Source organism: Megalops cyprinoides, chromosome 7 (genome assembly GCF_013368585.1).
Source record: "Megalops cyprinoides isolate fMegCyp1 chromosome 7, fMegCyp1.pri, whole genome shotgun sequence".
NCBI lineage: Eukaryota > Metazoa > Chordata > Actinopteri > Elopiformes > Megalopidae > Megalops > Megalops cyprinoides.
The window spans coordinates 10,560,879-10,580,084 of NC_050589.1; the positions used below are offsets into that span (position 1 = coordinate 10,560,879).

Here is a 19,206-nt window from a genome sequence, read left to right on the forward strand (position 1 = left end):
AGTTCTATCCCCTAATTAATAAATTATAATAAAGTTATATAACCTCAATTAATGAATTGCTCGACCGGTATTACATACTGACGAAGGGGCTACTTTAGATTGCTCAATGACTCATAAAACGAAAATAACGCTATGGGATATAGTTTTACCCGTTTAAGCATTTCTAACACTTTTGTAAACTTTATGGATTTTCACACTAAGAAGTTAGTTTCTTGGGCCTCATTAGTAACGTAGCACCAGGTTAACGATAATGAGGTACGGACCATTTCTGCTTGTGGTATATCATACAGTATTCCTATCAGCATAGGTTAATATTTGAATGCCCACTGGTATCAAGAGGACCTAAGGTCATTATTTCCATTTGTAATTTAACAGTTTACATAGGCTACGACTGACCATAATTTTACAAGTATCATATAGATTGACGAGGATTATCATTACCTTCAACAAGCCAGCAGTTCCTTACACTTGCAAGAAGTGTTAGGTGGCAGGCCGTGATCGTATAGTGGTTAGTACTCTGCGTTGTGCCCGCAGCAACCCCGGTTCGAATCCGGGTCACGGCACTTAGCACTCACGCGAGGCTTTTTATACACAAGTGAAAATGCCAATTTGGCCTGATGGTTATAAATGATAAGTTAACAATGACAACGTGACATTAATCATGGAGGTTAGAAATAACTGTAATGAGATAGCATGCATAACAAGTGTTATCCAGGTGACATAGTAACCTGATTTTTTTTTGGCTGGGACCGTAAATACCAAAAATAGTATGTTGAAAATTCTACACAAACTTATATGCAACCATTAACTGAACATTGGGCATTAATCTGAAGCTAGTTCTGTTTTATTAATTCATTGTCAGTCATCATCTGTTACTGAATACGCTGAAAACATCATTATTTGTCCAATAATGCAATTAAAGTTCAGTTCAGAGTAGGCTTAAGAGGTGTAAGTGGCAGTGGTTTTACAGTTGGATAGGCATTATAGATATCCAGTCTATACTACAGTATATACCAGTCTATAGACAGCCATCTTTTTTCTTTTTTTTTTTTTTTAAACAAGTTTTGCATTTCATTTTAGACATGGTCTCTAGACTTCACAATCCAGTTTTACTTCGTAAAATCACCTTAAAAGGAACTAGACTGCACACTATATAAAAAAAAAACAAAATCAATATCATTACACCAAGCACATTGGTGACAGCAAAGGACCATGTTACAGTCAATTTTACAACATAGATAAAAAAGAAAATGTTGTAAGTGTACAGAACATTTACAATGGATGTTCGGTTATACTTGTGCCGTCTTGAACTGATGCTTAGGAAGGCAGTGTGTGTGTGAGTGTGAGCTTGTGGTGACGAGCCTCTGTTTTGGCAACAGGAAAGAGTGATCATAACAACAGTCCGTTACTGGGCACACACAAGCAAGCTTTTTTTGTGTTGCTGTACACAACGCTGACTTTCAGCCTTTTTCTCCTGATGAGCTGCAAGTTCATGCCTCTCACTTGTCATGGCAGCATCCCTATAAAACGCATGGTAAAGTACAAGCTGTGCTTTACAGTACGGGCCAGAGTTCTGAGACAAAGGCAGCAGCATTTTCAACAACATTATAATGTGGAGAAGTGTACGTGGGCCCTCTATACCAGTGTGGTCTTTCATAACACAACGGCTGTAGATGAAGGTTATGTTACTGTGTTACATCAGATTACAGCTTCATTCCCTTAGAGCCAGTTTCTTGCACTTCAACACACCAAAGCGCAATTGACCTACTAAGCCAATCAGAGAACATGATCACCATCAACATCAACACAGCTTCACTGGAACCTTGATTATCCTCTGTCAAAATTCTGACAGTAGCTTGCTAATTAGTTATCTAACTTAACCATATATTTATCTATTAAAAATACCTGCCTGGGTGGCAGAAAGCAACAGGATGTCAGCGACAGCTGGCACATGTGTTTAGTCCCTGTGGCTAACTTCCCATGGGACGTGCATCACTATTTTTAAACTGGTTTGTTATGATTTAGCTGGTCTAAGCACATGATTGTAAGACTAAAATTTTTAATGAAATCTTATTCAGATATTTAAACATGTCTTAATTACCCCACAATGCAGCACACTGCAAATTATTCTAAGATGTCAGTAAAATGTTATTGCTGTGATCAAGCTCAGAATATGACAGCCAACTCTAAATGTGAAGTGAAATAAAAGCATGTTTTACTGAAGCAAACATAACAGAAACCACACTTTCCACAGGTGAAAAACGCCAAACTGTGAGCTTCTGGCAAGAACACACAGGTAATAGTAGGTATATCGACAGTTAACTGAACCAATCAGACAGGTCTGTTCTGAGCTGTGGGCACTGACTAATAAGACAGGTATGAGGTGCAGGTAAATGAGCACCATGTAGGTAGCCCAGTCTACAGCGCACGTTGTAGACATCTTACTAGATAAAACATTTCACACTGTCATTATTTTTGCATTGTATCATGAGAACAAGTTGATGAAGAAATTGTCGAGTGACTGCGGTGTTCTTAACTTAGTGGGAATAAACTTTTTGCAAAATAAAATTGCAGGGAGAATGCTAAAGGTGGGTAAGCAGAAGGAGGATGTAGCAGGTAGAAAATAGTGTTGAGGTTGCCATAGTATTGAATCACAAATCTTGCAGTGTTAAGCATCTGTTTTCAAGATGACAAATGTTACCATGGGAAAACCACAGAGTTATATGTGGAAAATACCTCATGACTTGTATCATTTGAATGATCTGAAACCTGCTCACAGAAAAAAACCCATCTCGGGCAACATGCCAGTGTGACTCAACTCTGAAGTTTACTTCACACTTCAGCCCTGTTCTGGAATCATAGGTGTTACTTTTTGATGCATATTGCACAAAGTATCAAATTACAGATTTTGAAGTCAAAAGAGCCAAATATCCTTACCTTTTGCATTATATGTTTGGCCTTTGAGAGTTTTATAAGTTATGAAAATGTATTTTAACTAGGTAATTTCCCAATATTCACACTGATCCATAATGTTATGCTATTGTTTAAGTGAAAAAAAAAACATGATTCAGTATGATCGTATTGAAAAAGATATTCAATACACCAGTGCAGATTTATTACAGATAAAGACTGTTGTAACCTTTCTCAAATTCACTTGCCACATACACTATATGGCCAAAAGTATGTGGACACCTGACCATCACACCTACATGAGTTTATTGGACATCCCATTCCAAAACCATGGGTATTCATATGGAGTTGCACCCACCTTTGCAGCTATAACAGCCTCCACTCTTCTGTGAGGGCATTCCACAAGAATTTGGAGTGTGTCTGTGGGAATTTGTGCCCATTCAGCCAAAAGAACATTTGTGAGGTCAGGCACTGATGTTGGATGAGAAGACCTGGCTCGCAATCGGCGTTCTAATTCATCCCAAAGGTGTTCAATGGGGTTCAGGTCAGGGCTCTGTGCAGGCCTCTGGAGTTCCTCCACACCAAACTCGTCAAACCATGTCTTTATGGACGTTGCCTTCCCCAAACTGTTGCTACAAAGTTGGACATCTAAAATGTCTTTGTATGGTGTAGCATTAATGTTACCCTTCACTGGAACTAAGGTGCCAGCCCAAACCCTGAAAAACAGCCCCAGACCATTATCCCTCCTCCACAACTTTACAATAGGAACTGTGCATTCCAGTAGGTAGCGCTCTCCTGGCATCCGCCAAAACCAGATTCGTCCATCAGACTGCCAGATAGTGAAGCGCGATTCATCGCTCCAGAGGACGCGTTTTCACTGCTCCAGAGTCCAGTAGCGGTGTGCTTTGCATCACTCCAGCCCTTGCTCGGCATTGCACATAGCGATGTTGGGCTTGTGTGCAGCTGCTTGGCCACAGAAACCTATTTCACGAAGCTCCCGACGCACAGTTCTTGTGCTGATGTTGCAGCCAGAGACAGTTTGGAACTCTGTAGTGAGTGATTCAATAGAGGATAGGTGGTTTTTACATGCTACACACTTCAGCACTCGGCGGTCCCGCTCTGTAAGTTTGCATGGTCTGCCACTTCATGGCTGAGCTGTTGTTGCTTCTAGATGCTTCCACTTGACAATAATAGCACTTACAGATGACTGGGGCAGATCTAGCAGGGCAGAAATTTCACAAACTGACTTGTGGCAAAGATGGCATCCTATGACAGTGCCACATTTAAAGTCACTGAGCTCTCCAGTATGACTCATTCTACTTCCATGGTTTGTCTATGGACATCGCATGGCTATGTGCTTGATTCTATGCACCTGTTAACAATCGGTGTGGCTGAAACACCTGAAGTTTGGCCATATAGTGTATTTCACAATAATTTGATGGCTATTTTCATTTATGCATTTATGTTGTCCACTAGGTGGCTCAAGAGGTCAAGAACACATGGAACACAGGGTTGATAGCAAAGCAGCTCAACTGTACAAGGAAATTTGCGTGTGTGTTCCAACTCAGTGAAAAAGCACACTGGTCCAAGCTGCACAGCACCTGATCTCCTGTCACACAGTCGTCTGATACAAGTTTGTTATGTTTCAATATTCCAGAAAGGCTGAGATCAGCAGAACTAAGACGGACGCGTTATGGTGATCACGAAAGAAAAGCAACATCCCCATTTGGTCAGCGGCTACCATCTTACATGTTTGTATGTGTGCAAGATGAACATAAGGAGACCAGAATCTTTTGTGGAGATAAACAATAATTTATTGGAGGAAACTGTGCTGGTTTGTAATAACTTAAAACGTGGCAATACAACTTTACACTGCTGAACACTGTCTCAGGGTGTGTGCGTGTGTGTGTATGCATGCAGCGTTCGTGGGTGTCTCGGCATGTGTGACACACATCATAGAACAGGCCAGTCCATTGCACAGATACACTAAAGTACACAAGGGCAGTGCCTCAACGTCAGGCAGGAACTATGGCACAAAATGAGTACTTATGGCACCAGGGGCAGTATCTATCCATAGAGGCAGTGTCTGTGGTACAGGGGAAGTATCTATGGCACAGGGGCAGGATCTATGTGGCGTGTACTGTCCCCAAAACAATTCTCCTCTCTATAGACAATAGTGCAAGTACGTGGGTGAAAGGGGGCTGTGTCTGGAGTATTAGTGGCAAGTACAAGGAATATAGTGGGGTGCTGGAGGCACGGACAGGGGGTAGAGCTGGGGTGTCAGAAGCAGGTCGGGGGGAGTAGAACCAGGCTATCAGAAGCTACAGCTGGGGTATTAGAGGCAGTTAGAAGGACTAGAGCCGGGGTATTAGAGGCAGGTAGAGGGGCAGGAGCTGGAGTATTAGAGGCAGGTGGAGGAGCTAGAGCCAGGGTATTAGAGGCAGTTAGAAGGACTAGAGCTGGGGTATTAGAGGCAGGTAGAGGGGCAGGAGCTGGGGTATTAGAGGCAGGTAGAGGGGCTAGAGCCGGGGTATTAGAGGCAGTTAGAGGGGCTACAGCAGGGGTATTAGAGGCAGGTAGAGGGGCTAGAGCTGCGTATCAGAGGAAGGGAGAGGGGCTAGAACTGGGGTATTAGAGGCAGGTAGAGGGGCTAGAGCTGGGGTATTGGTGGAATGTGGAGGGTGTCCAGGGCATAGTGGTACAGCTCTCTCAGGGCGCTCAGGAGCTGCAGCCGGCAGAACATCTGGTTGAAAAGGTGAGGCATCGGCTCCTAGAGAGAGAGAGAGAGAGAGAGAGAGAGAGAGATGGGAGAGTGAAAGAGAGAGAGAGAGATGGCAGAGTGAAAGAGAGATGAGGAAGACTTTACAACACAGCTCCATTAAAGCCAGTGTGCCAATCTGCCAAACCAAGGAAACCATTCATCAACATCCTGGGCGGAACAGGAACTGCTGCTGGCACACACACAAAACCCAGATTAGGGCTGCAGCCACGCCCTTGTTTTAAAATAACTGGATCAACCCCGCAGGTCCCAAAAAAATGAGAGGGGTTTGAGATTTGTAATGAGACAAGCCCAAAGCATAATAACAAGTTCAATATTCGACACTGCTCCTTGGATAATGATGCATTTTCCATGCCATTCTACCGTTAACATTTCCACGATTTTCCAGGAGCCCCTCGGCTGCTGTTTCCCAGTGTCACCAAATTATTTTCCATTACTTTCCCCCATCGGCACTACGCTCTCTGCTTTTTCTGGTACCTCTGGAAAACACTATGTTTGGAGCTTTGTGACTTTACAACTTCAACTGTAAAAATGAACTATAACAAATAAAATTTGACTGATTGATTGCTTTTTCATTTTTCATAAGTATACCAAGGGGGGCTTTACACCTGGATCTGTTAAAGATCCAATAGTAAGATGGATCTGGTAAAATGCAGAGGAAAGAAAGACAGAAACTAAAGTCCTGATATACACACTGGAGGACTTCACTTAAGAAAGGAAAGAAAGCAGAGAAAAGGAGAGGAAAAAAGAGAGCAAGGATGCTTACCCCAAGGACATGCACTCTGTTATAGTAGGAGCTGAAATCCTTACTGAGAGACACCAGAAATCTGCAAACCTACAGAGACACACGTATTATGGAGTTATCACGCTAACACACATAACACATATGTACACATTACATGCATTAATTACGCACAGACACACATTATTCTGCACACATATTCTACATACTTACTCAAACATTTCACATCCTCTTTTCCACTTTAACCCTTTCTCTCACCTGCAAATGTACCTGTACGCCCACGTCACCTCACCTGCGTGAAACCCACCTGTTCGGTCCTTAGACTAACTCTAGCCCCTTCTCCCCCTTGTTCCAGTGCTTGTCCCGATTGGTCCAGTAGTTCGGAAAAGGGAATGAGGTAATTAAACAGCAGAAGCCACTCTCCCTGTACAAACAACAACAAAAACGAAACATTTATTTAACGCTATGGTATTCTATGTGGCCAATACTGGCTAGTCTCAATCACTGCCGCCAATGGACCACTCCGTAAGAAGAGTGTTAGTGCTGACTTAGCAATTGAATTACTGCAGTTATTCAATTGCTAAGAACTAAGCCATTGATTCATCATGGTCTTACGTAACAGTGGCCAGCAGTACAGACGAACTCGTGACCATGTTTCTGTGAGACGGGATCCCTCATCCTGACCACAGACCATGCAGTCATGCAACAATTATAGAAAAAATATAGGCTTTCAGATCAATTTTCCAGTTAATTGTCTTTGCCATGTAAGCAAATAACACAGGTGCATTGAGGGTAAGAATAGTTTTTCATATCAATCACAACAATTATATTTTGTCCAAGACAAATGCATAAATACAATTAGTGACATGAAATATCTATATTGAGTGTAAAAATATGAAATAAATCAAACACCGCTGCCGTCAAATGTGATTGCTTAACCCTGTCACACAAACCCATTTTCGTGCATTTGTCGCTGTCATATCACTTCATATTAATTTTGTCAGTTGTATATGCAACGCAGAATAAGATCATTTGCAAACCAATATTACAAGAAATCAGTTCATAAGAACAGATGAACCTAACAGCGTAATGGTAGTTCTCAAACACAGTGAAACAGACATAACATATAAAATCGTACTTTACCTCTTCTTTCAGGGCCGAGAAGTCCAGCTGAGATCCATCAGGAATTTTTGGGTAAAGTCCTAGGGGAAAGGTTCATGAGTCTATTTCATGTATGTTTGCGTGTGTGTGTGCATGTGTGTGGAAAGGGCTTGTCTAGGGCTGCCTAGCTTGAATTCATGGGTATGCGAAATGCACCCTTATTTCAAGCAGCCAAGTAGTTTGTTTTCATCTTTAATTTTGGTTAAATGTGATGCATTTAATGACTATGACAAATTAACTGGTTAGCTATGACACCGTGAACTCTTCAGGTACTTCCCTGCCCAAGGCTCCGTGGCCCCCTCCCTTACCCTGCTCCACTGCTCTCTCGTAGCTGTTGAAGAGTGTGTGCAGGCGGGCGCAGTTGTACATCACAAAGACCCCGCCTCTTGGACCCTTTGTGGACACACCTCCCTCCCTCTGCACATCCAGGGTGACCTGTGAAACCAGCTGTTATTCATATACAGTATTCCAGTAATACACAAACACACGCAGACACACAATCTGTCCATGCACACACACACATACACACACACACACACACACACACACACAAGGCATCACTGGACATGAATACTACTAAACTGTGTGACTTACAGGACTTGTGTGGGCTGTGGACAGCAGCTCAAACCTCACTGTTGCAGAGGTCATGACCTTGATGATGTCATCCCAAGCCTGTCCTGGAAATGAGGGGACAATTCAGAGCCGCAAAACTGTACAAACATCCAAAACACCAACATCTCCTAGTGCCCCTCCAGGCTCTGATTAGCAATACCACTTCCCACAGAAACAAACTACGAGACAGAAACAGTCTTACCCTCAACATGTGCCCCATACTTCATCTCTGATGCCTCTTTCATCTGCACTCTTCTCAGCCTTTATGGAGAGAGGGACAATGAGTCTCAGTGAGACTTGACACGCAAGGAACAAAAACTGAATGACAGTGCCACTGAGAACCGCTACAACACTCACTGAATGTACTGGGTGGCACTGAGCTGAGACCCAGGTGTCTTCACTGGTCCACACACCAAGTGTTTCTGAGTGAGAGAGAGACAGTGTTAGAGAGAGTGCAGGCTGGGGCCTGGGAGCACTGTGGGTCGCCATGTGTTGGGTAATGCTGAGCCAGCCTCGCTATTGTGGCAAACCTGTGTGAATGTGGCACCTCCAGCTCTCCACAGCATGGCCATCTGCTGCTGGCGAAACTCGTCCTGGCAGGATGTGACATGGACAACGGCCGCCACAGGGACCTGGACCACACACAGAGAAACAGCCATGTATGCCTCACGCTTCAGCTACCAAAATAACCAACACTTGTGACATCATTTGGAATGTGAGGCATGCTAGTGAGAGAAGGGGTTGTTCTTTTAAGATTCGTAAGGTGTCTTAAAATAGGACAGCGCGTTTATTTGTTTTTAAGATGGATGTCTGTTAGCCTGCTTGCTAAAACTTTCTGGCAGTAACAAATGGTCACAGGAGGTACCTGGTGCGTTTAAGTTAGCTAGCCACTGTAGCTGTAAAATGCCTCAGTCTAGAGCAGAAATTTAATTAATTCTGCCTTGTCAGTCGTGTTTCTGATTTGTCACAATGTTTTTGTGGAGGGAAAAAGTACTGGCAATCTGTTCAGGCTACTGAAAATTCAGCCCAGAATGAGCTTCATCCTCTTCACAGCAGGCTTACAGTGCCCAAGTAGCTTCAGGGCGGTGATCATCATCAGCTTACATATCAATGCTGAACAGAAATAGGAGCTGGGATGTAGTATCTGCCTGCAAAAACCGAATCAATTTGAATAATCTTTTCTGAGAGTAACCATACTCTCTGTTCACATGGGTGGAAATAAAAAAAAAACGATACGGTGATATTCGCTCAACATCAGCCTAAACAGATTACACTTAGTGCCTACTTGCCTGACATTTTGTTAATAAGTATTCACCATTCGGAATGAAATCAGTTAGAAGGGGGTGTTGGGTGTTTTGGAGTCAGTGAAGGAATAAATTAAGGATTATGGGATAGCTGAGAGGTACAGGACTAAGTGTAAGAGAAGTGCACACAGGGATGTTAATCACTCTCCTGACTCACCTGAAAGCCCATTACAGCCTTCTGGAGCTGGGCCAGCTGAGACACACTGTCCCTCTGCACTGAGGAGAGACAGGAGTCACAAACGCACGACACGTTACACACACACACAATTAACTGACACTAAACGTACGTGTACGTGCAACACATGCAGATCTAATGTTGTTTTCCACAGAAATGAGCTTAGTAAAGGCGCCGAAGTTTCCATTGTGCTGTGAACTGTGGGGCACATTTAGGAATGAAGAATTTTTTAGGGTGTTAATGTGGTCTCAGGGGAGTTAGCCAGTAAGGGTTTAGGGGGAAAAGACCCTTGTTTGTGTGGCCCCTAAGTGAGGTCATGAAAATAACATAATAAAGAGGTCTCCTGTGAGAGGAGAGGAAGACAGAGTGTATTTCTCCATAGCACACTCGCCACTCACCGGTGTAGGTGCCTAAATTGGGGTCATACCCTTGCAGCCTGTTTTTCTCAAGTACTCTTTTCAAGTTTATCTTCACTGCCACCTTCCCGTCCCCTCTCCTCTCATTCGTCTCAGTCTCCTGTTCTTCACCCCTGCTCTTCCCTCTCTCTGCCTCCTCTTCTTCCTCTCTGTAAGGGGAATTTTGCAGGGCCTGCCACAGCTCCTCTTCTCTCTCGACGTTGTTTGAACCGACAGACACCGTTGGCCAATCCACACCGAGCAACTTAAGGAAGACTACGATTTCACAATCCTCTGGAAGGACAGGGCAGCGGGAGATAGAGTACCTGAAATATAAAACAGTGTTACGCATACTGTACACAGTCACAACTGTATAGCCCACAGATAAGCCCGTCCCTCTCACTCACCCCTGCCTCTGAAGTAGCGCCCCCAGGTGGTCAGCCAGCAGCACAGTCCGTAGCTGCCCTAAGGTCAAGGTGTCGGGGGTGAGCAGGCTGGGTCTGGGGTACAAGGCCGGGCAATTCAGCACCACACCCCCCTGCTGCTTGCAGGAGGGCTGTATATACCTGGACGTTCCACACAGCACGTCCCGAAATGTAACAGCATGGTCAACGCGCAACCTGAGCCCCTCGCCTATCACCTCACCACCTGCAATGGGCAGCACCCCACTTCCTCCGGCAGACAAAACTCTGTCCATCACATGAGGGGGAACCTGAAACACACAAATGCCACGTGCTCAGTGAGAAACATCACAACAGTCAGCAGTGGAGCATCACCCGCTTAATAATGAGCGTCACAGCAATCGCCAAACAGTACCACATTGTCTCGCGAGAGTCAATGACTTTCAAATGGATCGGTCTTACAGTGACCTAAATAGCTAGGAGCAGCGATGAGTTAATAATTCTCCCCGCGGGGGTTAAATGTGATTATTACAAGAATGGACAGCGACCATAAATAAAGGGAAATTAATAAAAATGAATGCAATTCTTCTAATGATTGTAATACTAATGTTGGTGATTGGCTGAAATGAAAGTAACAAGCTAATGCATGTCACAGTTCAACCTATCAAAGATCGTGTCGCGAGCTGTCATTCCGCGAGAGGCAATCCATGCGTAAAGCCAGCTGCCACGCACTGCACCGCGTGTCAAGTGACATGCTAATTAAAAGACAACCAAATATAATTTAGGTATACCAACCTGCCCGTCTGCGAATAGCGTGGTGAGCACCGTTGTAGGTGACAAGAAATCCCGGTTACGGAGATTTTTGGCGCTGCTTTCCTTAAACCATAGTTTTTCCGGCTCGCTCGCGCCCCTTCCTCCGCCATAGAGACTCCCAGCTTCGGCTACGGTCCCAGGCTCTCCGCGCAGAGCGGAGCTCAACGCTTTGACTGTAGAGCTTATTCGAAACGGCAACTCCTCTGTGTTTTCCATTACAAGTTTAAAACCTTAACATTATTCCAAATGCGCACACCACTTCTGTGAACGTTTGCGTTAAACCAGCCAGTTCGGAAGGTATTTTCACTGTTGAAGCGTCGCGTATTCATACGGCTAGCCAGCGACTAGGAATTTCGATCATCAATTGCTTGTGAATTATTGAATATTCTCAACACGGAACCTTTCAACATGCTTACTCTGTTGCCGTGGTACCGATTTTCCTGTGCCACAGCAGGAAGTAGCTGTCACCATAGATGCGAGCGACTAGCACAGGTGGTGGAGACCTTGGCTGTTGACTGTACGTTAACGTGTTGTGGTACAAGTTAAGGGTTACATGCTCGTGTCCAACAAGCCGTTATTGCCTACACTACGCGAATATAAAGGCATAGTTAATGATTTTAAAGACACAGGTCTCAGGAGAGTCCTGAGGCTAGTATCTTTATTTCTTCAAATTCCGTGGGGCAATGCGACATTTGAATTAGTGAACATACTGACACCGACAACGACAGTGGCCAAACAAGATAGTAAATGTCATGTAATGAAAGTTAGTAATATTACATGAAAATCAATAATGACTAGATAAAGCTTGGTGATAAGGTCTGACAACAAGTAACAGAATCCTTTACGTCCTTTCAAACAAGACTTAAGTCTATCGATAGATCGATTTCTCGTCTACCATAATGGGTTCTCAGGTTCTCATCTTTCCGTATATGGGGTGGGTTTGCCGACTACCTAATGTTTCAGACTCTTAAAAAAACTCCACTTATTTACGTAAAAGGGTAAATGTAAATACGTAAAATTTACGTATTTACATAATTTATAAATTATTGTCGTTTTTCCTGTGTGTGTATTTCAGCTCTTTTGTCATTTTCTTTCAGCTATTAAGCACTTCGGACTTCAAGCACAAAAGTTCTGTATTATTATCATAAGTATTGTTGTTGTTACTCTGTGGTATCTACATATATAGCTATATAACACTGTTAGATAGACGAAAGCACAGTGTCAAAATGAAACTAACATTGGTTAGTATTATATAATTTAGCAATGTGTTGTCTGATGATCTCACCGGCTTGTAGTTTGTCTGGTTTGACTTGTGTCTACCACAAATATCTAAGGCTGAGCAAAATAAATGTTTGTCCCACACTTGTAGATAATTAAATACAGACACATGGACCTTGCCTTCCTCGAAGTCACATGATGTGGTCTGTGGTGTCTGTCTAGTCGCCCCCACAATCGAAATGAAGTAGCAGTGTAACCAGCTGTTGTTGAATATGGTAAATTCATGAGATATGTCATATAATTTCAGTCCCTTCTCATACAGTTCTGTTTTGTGGTGAGCAGGGGGTTTTCAAGGAAGTGAACAGCTGACCAGCAAGAGTATATCCTGCACCACGGTGGCAGGGGTGGGGTTGGGGGGGCGGGTGAGCAGGAAAAACAGCTTTCTTTCTGTAGCTGAGAACCAAGCACTGACCTGCCAGTCCTCGCTGCAGACCTCTACCCCATTCACACTCATAAGCTGAGCAGTGAGAGAAGACAGGCACAAGTGTAAAATGAAGAGTCATTTGCATATGCCTTGTTTCTTGTGGCTCTTCGGGATGGCTGGAACAATGAAAGGCACAACAGGATTTCCTTCACTGGTTACATCAGTGTTTGTTCATTTCTTTGTCCCAAAACAACTTAGTAAACATTTTGTAAAATGCCTAGCAAACATTACATGAAATGGCTTCTTCACATCTGTAGGTAATGTTGGTAATGCCTGGAACAGGAATGTATATCTATGATGTATCTAACCATGTTGCCAACTGATATCTGTTTTCTTCTTCATTCATGTGATGCTTTCTAGGTCATCTGAGATACAGTATATGCATGCACCTAGCTTCAGCCTTTTGCATTGAAGCACCGTTTTAAAGTAAGGTGCTAGTGGCCTCTCGGCTGGATTGATATGTACTCTTCAGTGGTGTCTTGACCTGCAACGAATGAGAAAGTGGCCAGGCTTCACAGCACAGCTGGAACGTACTGGCTGAAATATCCAATTTCCCTAGCAACCTTATTCTGCCTGAAAGGTGTGATTTAAAGCTAGAACTAAACAACTAATATACCCATCTTTGAACAACACATTATTTTTGGAAAAAGGCCACAGACATACAATATTGTTTATGTGTGCATTAACACATAGCTTGCCAAGTAAAGACCAGTTAAAATGTCCTTAATTTACCTCATTTCACCACTGAGTCACACATTACAATCATGATTGTGTAATGGGGTGTATGCTTAAGGGGGGAATATGTATTTGTAATACGCAAAGCGCAATCTGAGTCCGTTAAGAACAGTAGTGAGTAGATACAGTATTTGCTCACCCAAAGCCACTATTAGCAATATAAGTGTAAGTTTCGGAAGGACCACATTGCAGATTGATGTGTTTTCCCCTGTCTTTACCACCTGTTGTATGTTTGGCCTAACCAGCCTAGTGGCAAAACAAACCAGGAGCAGGCAATTGGGACGGTCATGTATACATGTATACGGTAGAGTAAACAATTAAGAACAGTTGAAATGTCAGTCATAATGGGAAGTACTGAACTCTGGATTATTTTGGGGATAAGGTGATTGGCTTATTCCATTTTGTTTCAAGCGTGATCGGATTTTATCTCTTTATCTCTGCATTCTTCAGAGGAACCATGGGTGTAGATTTTGGGTGGGGGTGGGGGTGAGGGGTAGCAGAAGTGCTGGCAGTAGATGGGAAGGAAACAATACAGGCATTGTTGGGAACGGGATTGCCAGATTTAATTTTGGTTCCTGATTCTACATTTCTCAATTACGGTACTGAAAGTCAAGTCTCGTCATAATTTTTGTAATTCTCCTTCTCATCACTGACTGATTTACTGATTGATTGGAACGATATTTTGTTCACTTTTGTTTGTTAAATATGAATATTAACATTGAACTGAAATGCAGACCCATTAAAATCTAATGAAATTTATGTATGTAGTTGGCAGTTTGGGGTTGGTTGTTTTGGTCAGAAGCCCTAATCCTTGAAATCGTCCTTCTGTATGCAATCTGTATATTCACTGTTTCGTGTATATGTATGTAATTTGAGCAATATTGAACAGACTGCTGAGGAGGAGAGTAAATCAAGAGGGAAAAAAGGGTTTGAGTTGAATCTGTTCAGCTGTATTTCCTGTGGGTCACAGCATGCTACATGCCAAAATTCTATAACAAATGAAAAGAAACACTATATACAGTGTAACTGAGGTTTTTGGTGGTTTTGTCCATTGATGTTTTCCTGTGCTGTGATAACCTTTCCAAATATCTATATATATATATAATAATATAATATAATTTAAAAATTTTGTATGTACATGGACAGTTGTGCAAAATGGCCGTGGACAGGAAGAGTTACAAATACAACATACAAATCTGAATTCATGTTTTTGGAAAGTTCTCTTGGTCTTTATTTATGAGAAGACTTTGTGAAGTATGGTTACACAATCATATGCAATCACTTTGAGTGACAAGAGAACAAACAATGCTGAAAATATAGGCTTTGCCATAAGTATATTTAGGTATTCTGGGTCTCACATTTGTAGCAGGATACTATGTCTGTGTATTCTGGGCACAAAAATGTACAACCGCAGCTTTCCGTGGCTGTTGTCCATAAAGTAATCAACCTGCACACAGAAAGGTAGGAGGAGTTAGAAATGATCAAAAGGGAACAGGTGGAATATAATTACTTTCGGTTTGACTTCAAAGCCCTTTGGAAAAAGTGCAGTGAAAACTCAACGTGCTGAATCGAGGGATAAGGGAAGAAAACTTGTCTGATGCATGGTTGTTTTTTTTTATTTAACAATCATACATGCACACAGTAGATTAATTTATGCAGACACTCCATGTAGGATAAGTATTTGTGTCTTTTATCTTCAGGAGACAGGCTTGGGAGGTGGGTCCTGGGGTTTGCAGTTGGTGGACTTGGCTGTCACTCTGGGCTGACACGATTTTCCCGATGGCGTTTTTTTCTGTCTGGCGAACCGGGAGAAAACGTGTCATTCCAGAGCATCACCATGCCTCCGTGAACCCCTCTGTCTCTCTCTCTCTCACACACGCACACACACACACACATACAGGAAGAGAAGTGATCCTACATGAATCCTTTCTCTAACCTCACTCCACTATTGAGGGTCCAGAGTTGAGGGGTCCCCGCCGTGGGGCACAGATGTGAGGAGCAGAGATAGACACCCAGCAGGAGGGGAGCAAGGAGCGATGTAGGCCTGTGGGAATGCAGGGGTGCTGGGAGAGCCTAGCGGACCAGAAGGGCCACCGAATGACGACCAGAGTGGTGCTGGCATGTGTGGGGAGACACTCAGGCCAAGCAGATGAGTTTTTACTGCTGCTGCTTACGGATTCTAGAGGCATATACGACTGCTTCCTTCATGTTTGTAGATGACTGTGGTTTTAGGTAGCAGGCTGTGTACTACGTCCTCAATTACAGTTCATTGATCGGTATCACCCTCACGCGCTGGTTTTTCAGGTCAAGACTTGCGTGCTCTCCGCTCCCTGCCTTTAATACCTTCACTTTCTGTTTGGCGGGCCTATTCACATATTCAGTGCAGAAGAACACACACTCCTGCTCATTCTCTCGCTCTCTCTCTCTCTCACACACACACACACACACACTATCTACACACCAAACACGCTCACTGCTCCTTCCCTTTTGGTTATTCTCCCAGTTTTCATCTCTTGTCCTCTGCGGCACAGTAGCACCTGCAGAAAGGGGGGGGACGGAATCCACATCCAGCTGCTACTGTCAATCACAGCTGCATTATGGGTTCCGTTACCGCCCCTCACGCTGACATCACCGCAGTCACAAGTCCACTTCAGGGGTCCTGATCCTGCCCTCAGCTCGGGCCCTGCTGCAGGCAGCAAAGCATAATGCTCAATTCAGTCATTTCTGAAATGCTGTCCTTTCTAATGAGCTATTTTAACCTCAATTCTTTACTAAATCAACCTGTACGAGGTGACTTTAGCTTGCTCGTGGAAACAGCTACTAACTACAGAGAGTGGTTTTACATTCAGGTAGAAATGAACATGTGTCTGCCATTTGCCCATGATACATTTGGAAAGTATGTGTTTGTGTTTACATATCATACTTATCTAGCTTTATCTTCATTTGGAAGTCCTGAAAAACCAGTTCTACCGACCGAGTGAAGAGGATAGGAGCACACACAGAGCAAAAGGGGCAGAAGAAAAAGAAAAGAGGAGAAAGAGAGAGATGGAGGGAAGAAGAGGCAGGATGAAGACAAAACTATACAGAGCTGTAAGAAGTTCATGAACTCACAGTGCCACACGCTCAGACAGCACAAGGCCTTTGCTCACATCAGCAGTCCTGACCCTTGGTAACAAGCACATAGGGATCTAGAAGTGAAAGGAAATCTTTTACGCCAAAAAGCAAGTGGAGAGAGCAAGAGAGGCTCATGTTGGGGTTAAAAGAAGCCGAAAAGCCAGGACTGCAGTGAGCGTGTGTGAAGAAGGCGTAAAGGCAGACAGACACTGGGGTCATGTGAGGATAGAGGGACAGAAGAGGAAGGCAGTCTAACGAGGAAAAGTGAAAGAATAAAAGAGGCAGAAAGAAGAGAGAGCAGAAGAGCGAGGGAGGTGAAGGAGGAGGGAGAGAGTGGACGGTATCCGAACTCTGCCTGCCCCTGAAATAATTTTTGCTGTACCTTCTGAAGTCGTTCCCCCACCTGCAGCCATCTCTGCCTCCTTCCCTCTCGATCCTCTCTGTCCGTCTGTGTGTGTGCAAGCGTCTCCGTCTATTTATGAGTCCTGACTTCCTCTTTGCCATCAGAATCATTTTCACTTTCTATTCTTCACAGCAACAAGCACCCAAACCCCCCCAACAACAAACACACACACACACACACTCGCCTCCTCTCTCACTTTCCTTACACCTTTCCTTGACATGTTCAAGTTTTCACAGTTATGCATGATCAAAAGCTATATATACACTTATTTTAATATTGTGGGGGAGATTTGCTGTTGGTTATATGAATGAATTTACAGTTTTTCATTTAATGGAAAAATACAGCCCAGTCTCCACTTGGAGTGTTCTTTTTTTTAACCAGTGAGCGATCAGGTCATGTCTGTAACACGCAGGTGAATGAGTGCAGGTGTGTCTATGTCTGGGAGGGGCTGTCGGAGGTTTGGAAAGTCCGGTGATTTTGGAGACATTGGAAGCCATCTCTTGGGACCCCACACCCCCTTCCCTGGCACCCCTCTGACTCAGTACCTCTCCCCATGTGTTCATTGTCTCTGGTAATCATCACCTTCCCTGCCATTAGCTCAACCAGTCCTGTAGACTAATCGCTGGGCAGATTTCAATCAGCAACAAATGTTCTCCCCTCAACAGCTGCTCTGCATTTGATTACTTCTGTCTGTAACAGCAGCTCTGCTCCCCGTCTTTGTTCCCTTTTTTTACATTTCCACTGAAGAAATAAATCTCATCAACTGAACCCCACCTGGACAAACACGAGATGAGTCTGCCTGATTGAATGAATACCAGGAGTGGTTCAGAGCAGAGAATCGTATCAATGCGTTGCAATATCTTGCAAGGAAAGTATTTATAACCACTAAATCATATCAGCAGCACATCTTGCTGCAGCAGTGTGAAACATTGCTGTTCCTCTTCTTCGCTTCCTCTTTGAGCCAAAAACCAGGAAAACCTCAGAAAGTGTTATCATCATTTAAACTTTATAGTGGTTCCAGCGTTTTTATTCCGAAGGAAATCAGCTAACATTGTCCTTAAAACAAAATGGGTAAATTCATATATTTGCTAAGTGTTCTCATGGGTACAGACCTTATGTGTTAACAGTCTGGATACCGTGAGGTGTTTTACTTTATATTGCATGCTTATTATTGTGGTTGAAAATGAGTGAACTGTGTCAAAATCATAGAAGTTGAATATGATAGGAAAAAAACCTGAAGTAAATTTTTAAACAGCTAACAAAAAGCAGGGGTTACTTTAACACAAAAAAATGGAACACATTTAAACATCTGATATGGGCACTGGAAGAGAGATGTACAGGAGGTTTGAGAAATGAACAACCATACTGAAGGTGACAACGGATTTTGTTCGATACCCCCTTAGTTTTAATGGTTTTGTTCTCCTTTATAGAACTAGGGCCGCCCTCTAAGTTAGCGGATCTGGCGGGTTTCGTTACATTGTTGGGCTGCAACCCAAAGTTGTTGTTTTGCATTGCTCAGCATTAAGCAATATTGTTTATGGCCTCCAGTTCTTAAAGTAGTAATGCTGCTACACCCTCCATCACCTGTACGTAAGGATTCACACATGGGGCCTGCTGGCTAAAGAGCTAAAAATACTGGTCACCCTTTGGCTTCCACAGTATTGTAGTGCTGTGGCATACTGTAGACAAGGTGACCACTGCTGCCATTCTCCTGCGAGTGCCACGCCCAGTTCCTGAAGGCACCTCAGTGGCTATAGTCACGTCTAAAGATGTCAGCCCATCACTTCCCACTTCCCACTTCCCCCATTCCCTTCCTTGAATTGCCTCTGTGGTCACACGACCAGCATGGTTGGTCCTGTATGAATGACGCTCTGTGGCTTAATTTTTTTGATCCTTTTACCCCTTATGCAGCCCTGTTGTGGACGTGGTTGTTGTTAGTTAGACATGTTAATCTCACTGT

General features: G+C 43.5%; 1 protein-coding gene and 1 non-coding gene across 2 annotated transcripts; one reads left to right on the forward strand and one right to left on the reverse strand.

Annotated features, from left to right (window-relative positions):
- The first annotated feature begins 491 nt into the window (after positions 1-491).
- On the forward strand, positions 492-563 carry trnah-gug. Its single transcript has one exon. It is a non-coding gene; the product is annotated as a tRNA-His (tRNA).
- A 4,768-nt stretch (positions 564-5,331) lies between these two features.
- On the reverse strand, positions 5,332-11,649 carry dalrd3 (DALR anticodon binding domain containing 3). Its single transcript, XM_036533430.1, has 13 exons — positions 11,275-11,649; positions 10,486-10,790; positions 10,082-10,404; positions 9,666-9,724; positions 8,735-8,836; positions 8,562-8,626; positions 8,407-8,465; positions 8,187-8,269; positions 7,901-8,027; positions 7,575-7,633; positions 6,739-6,855; positions 6,456-6,524; positions 5,332-5,680 (listed from the first exon to the last, which is right to left on the reverse strand). The coding sequence occupies exons 1-13, from the start codon at positions 11,506-11,508 to the stop codon at positions 5,561-5,563; spliced, it is 1,722 nt and encodes a 573-aa protein (XP_036389323.1). The 5' UTR covers positions 11,509-11,649; the 3' UTR covers positions 5,332-5,560.
- Positions 11,650-19,206: the final 7,557 nt, after the last annotated feature.

Excerpts from the sequence above, each read along its gene's own strand:
- dalrd3 (XM_036533430.1), bottom strand. The coding sequence starts at position 11,508 with ATGGAAAACACAGAGGAGTTGCCGTTTCGAATAAGCTCTACAGTCAAA. Across the intron at positions 6,856-7,574 it reads TCTCGGCCCTGAAAGAAGAG|GGAGAGTGGCTTCTGCTGTT; the intron begins GTAAAGTACGAT and ends TTGTTTGTACAG. Across the intron at positions 6,525-6,738 it reads TTAGTCTAAGGACCGAACAG|GTTTGCAGATTTCTGGTGTC; the intron begins GTGGGTTTCACG and ends GTGTCTCTGTAG.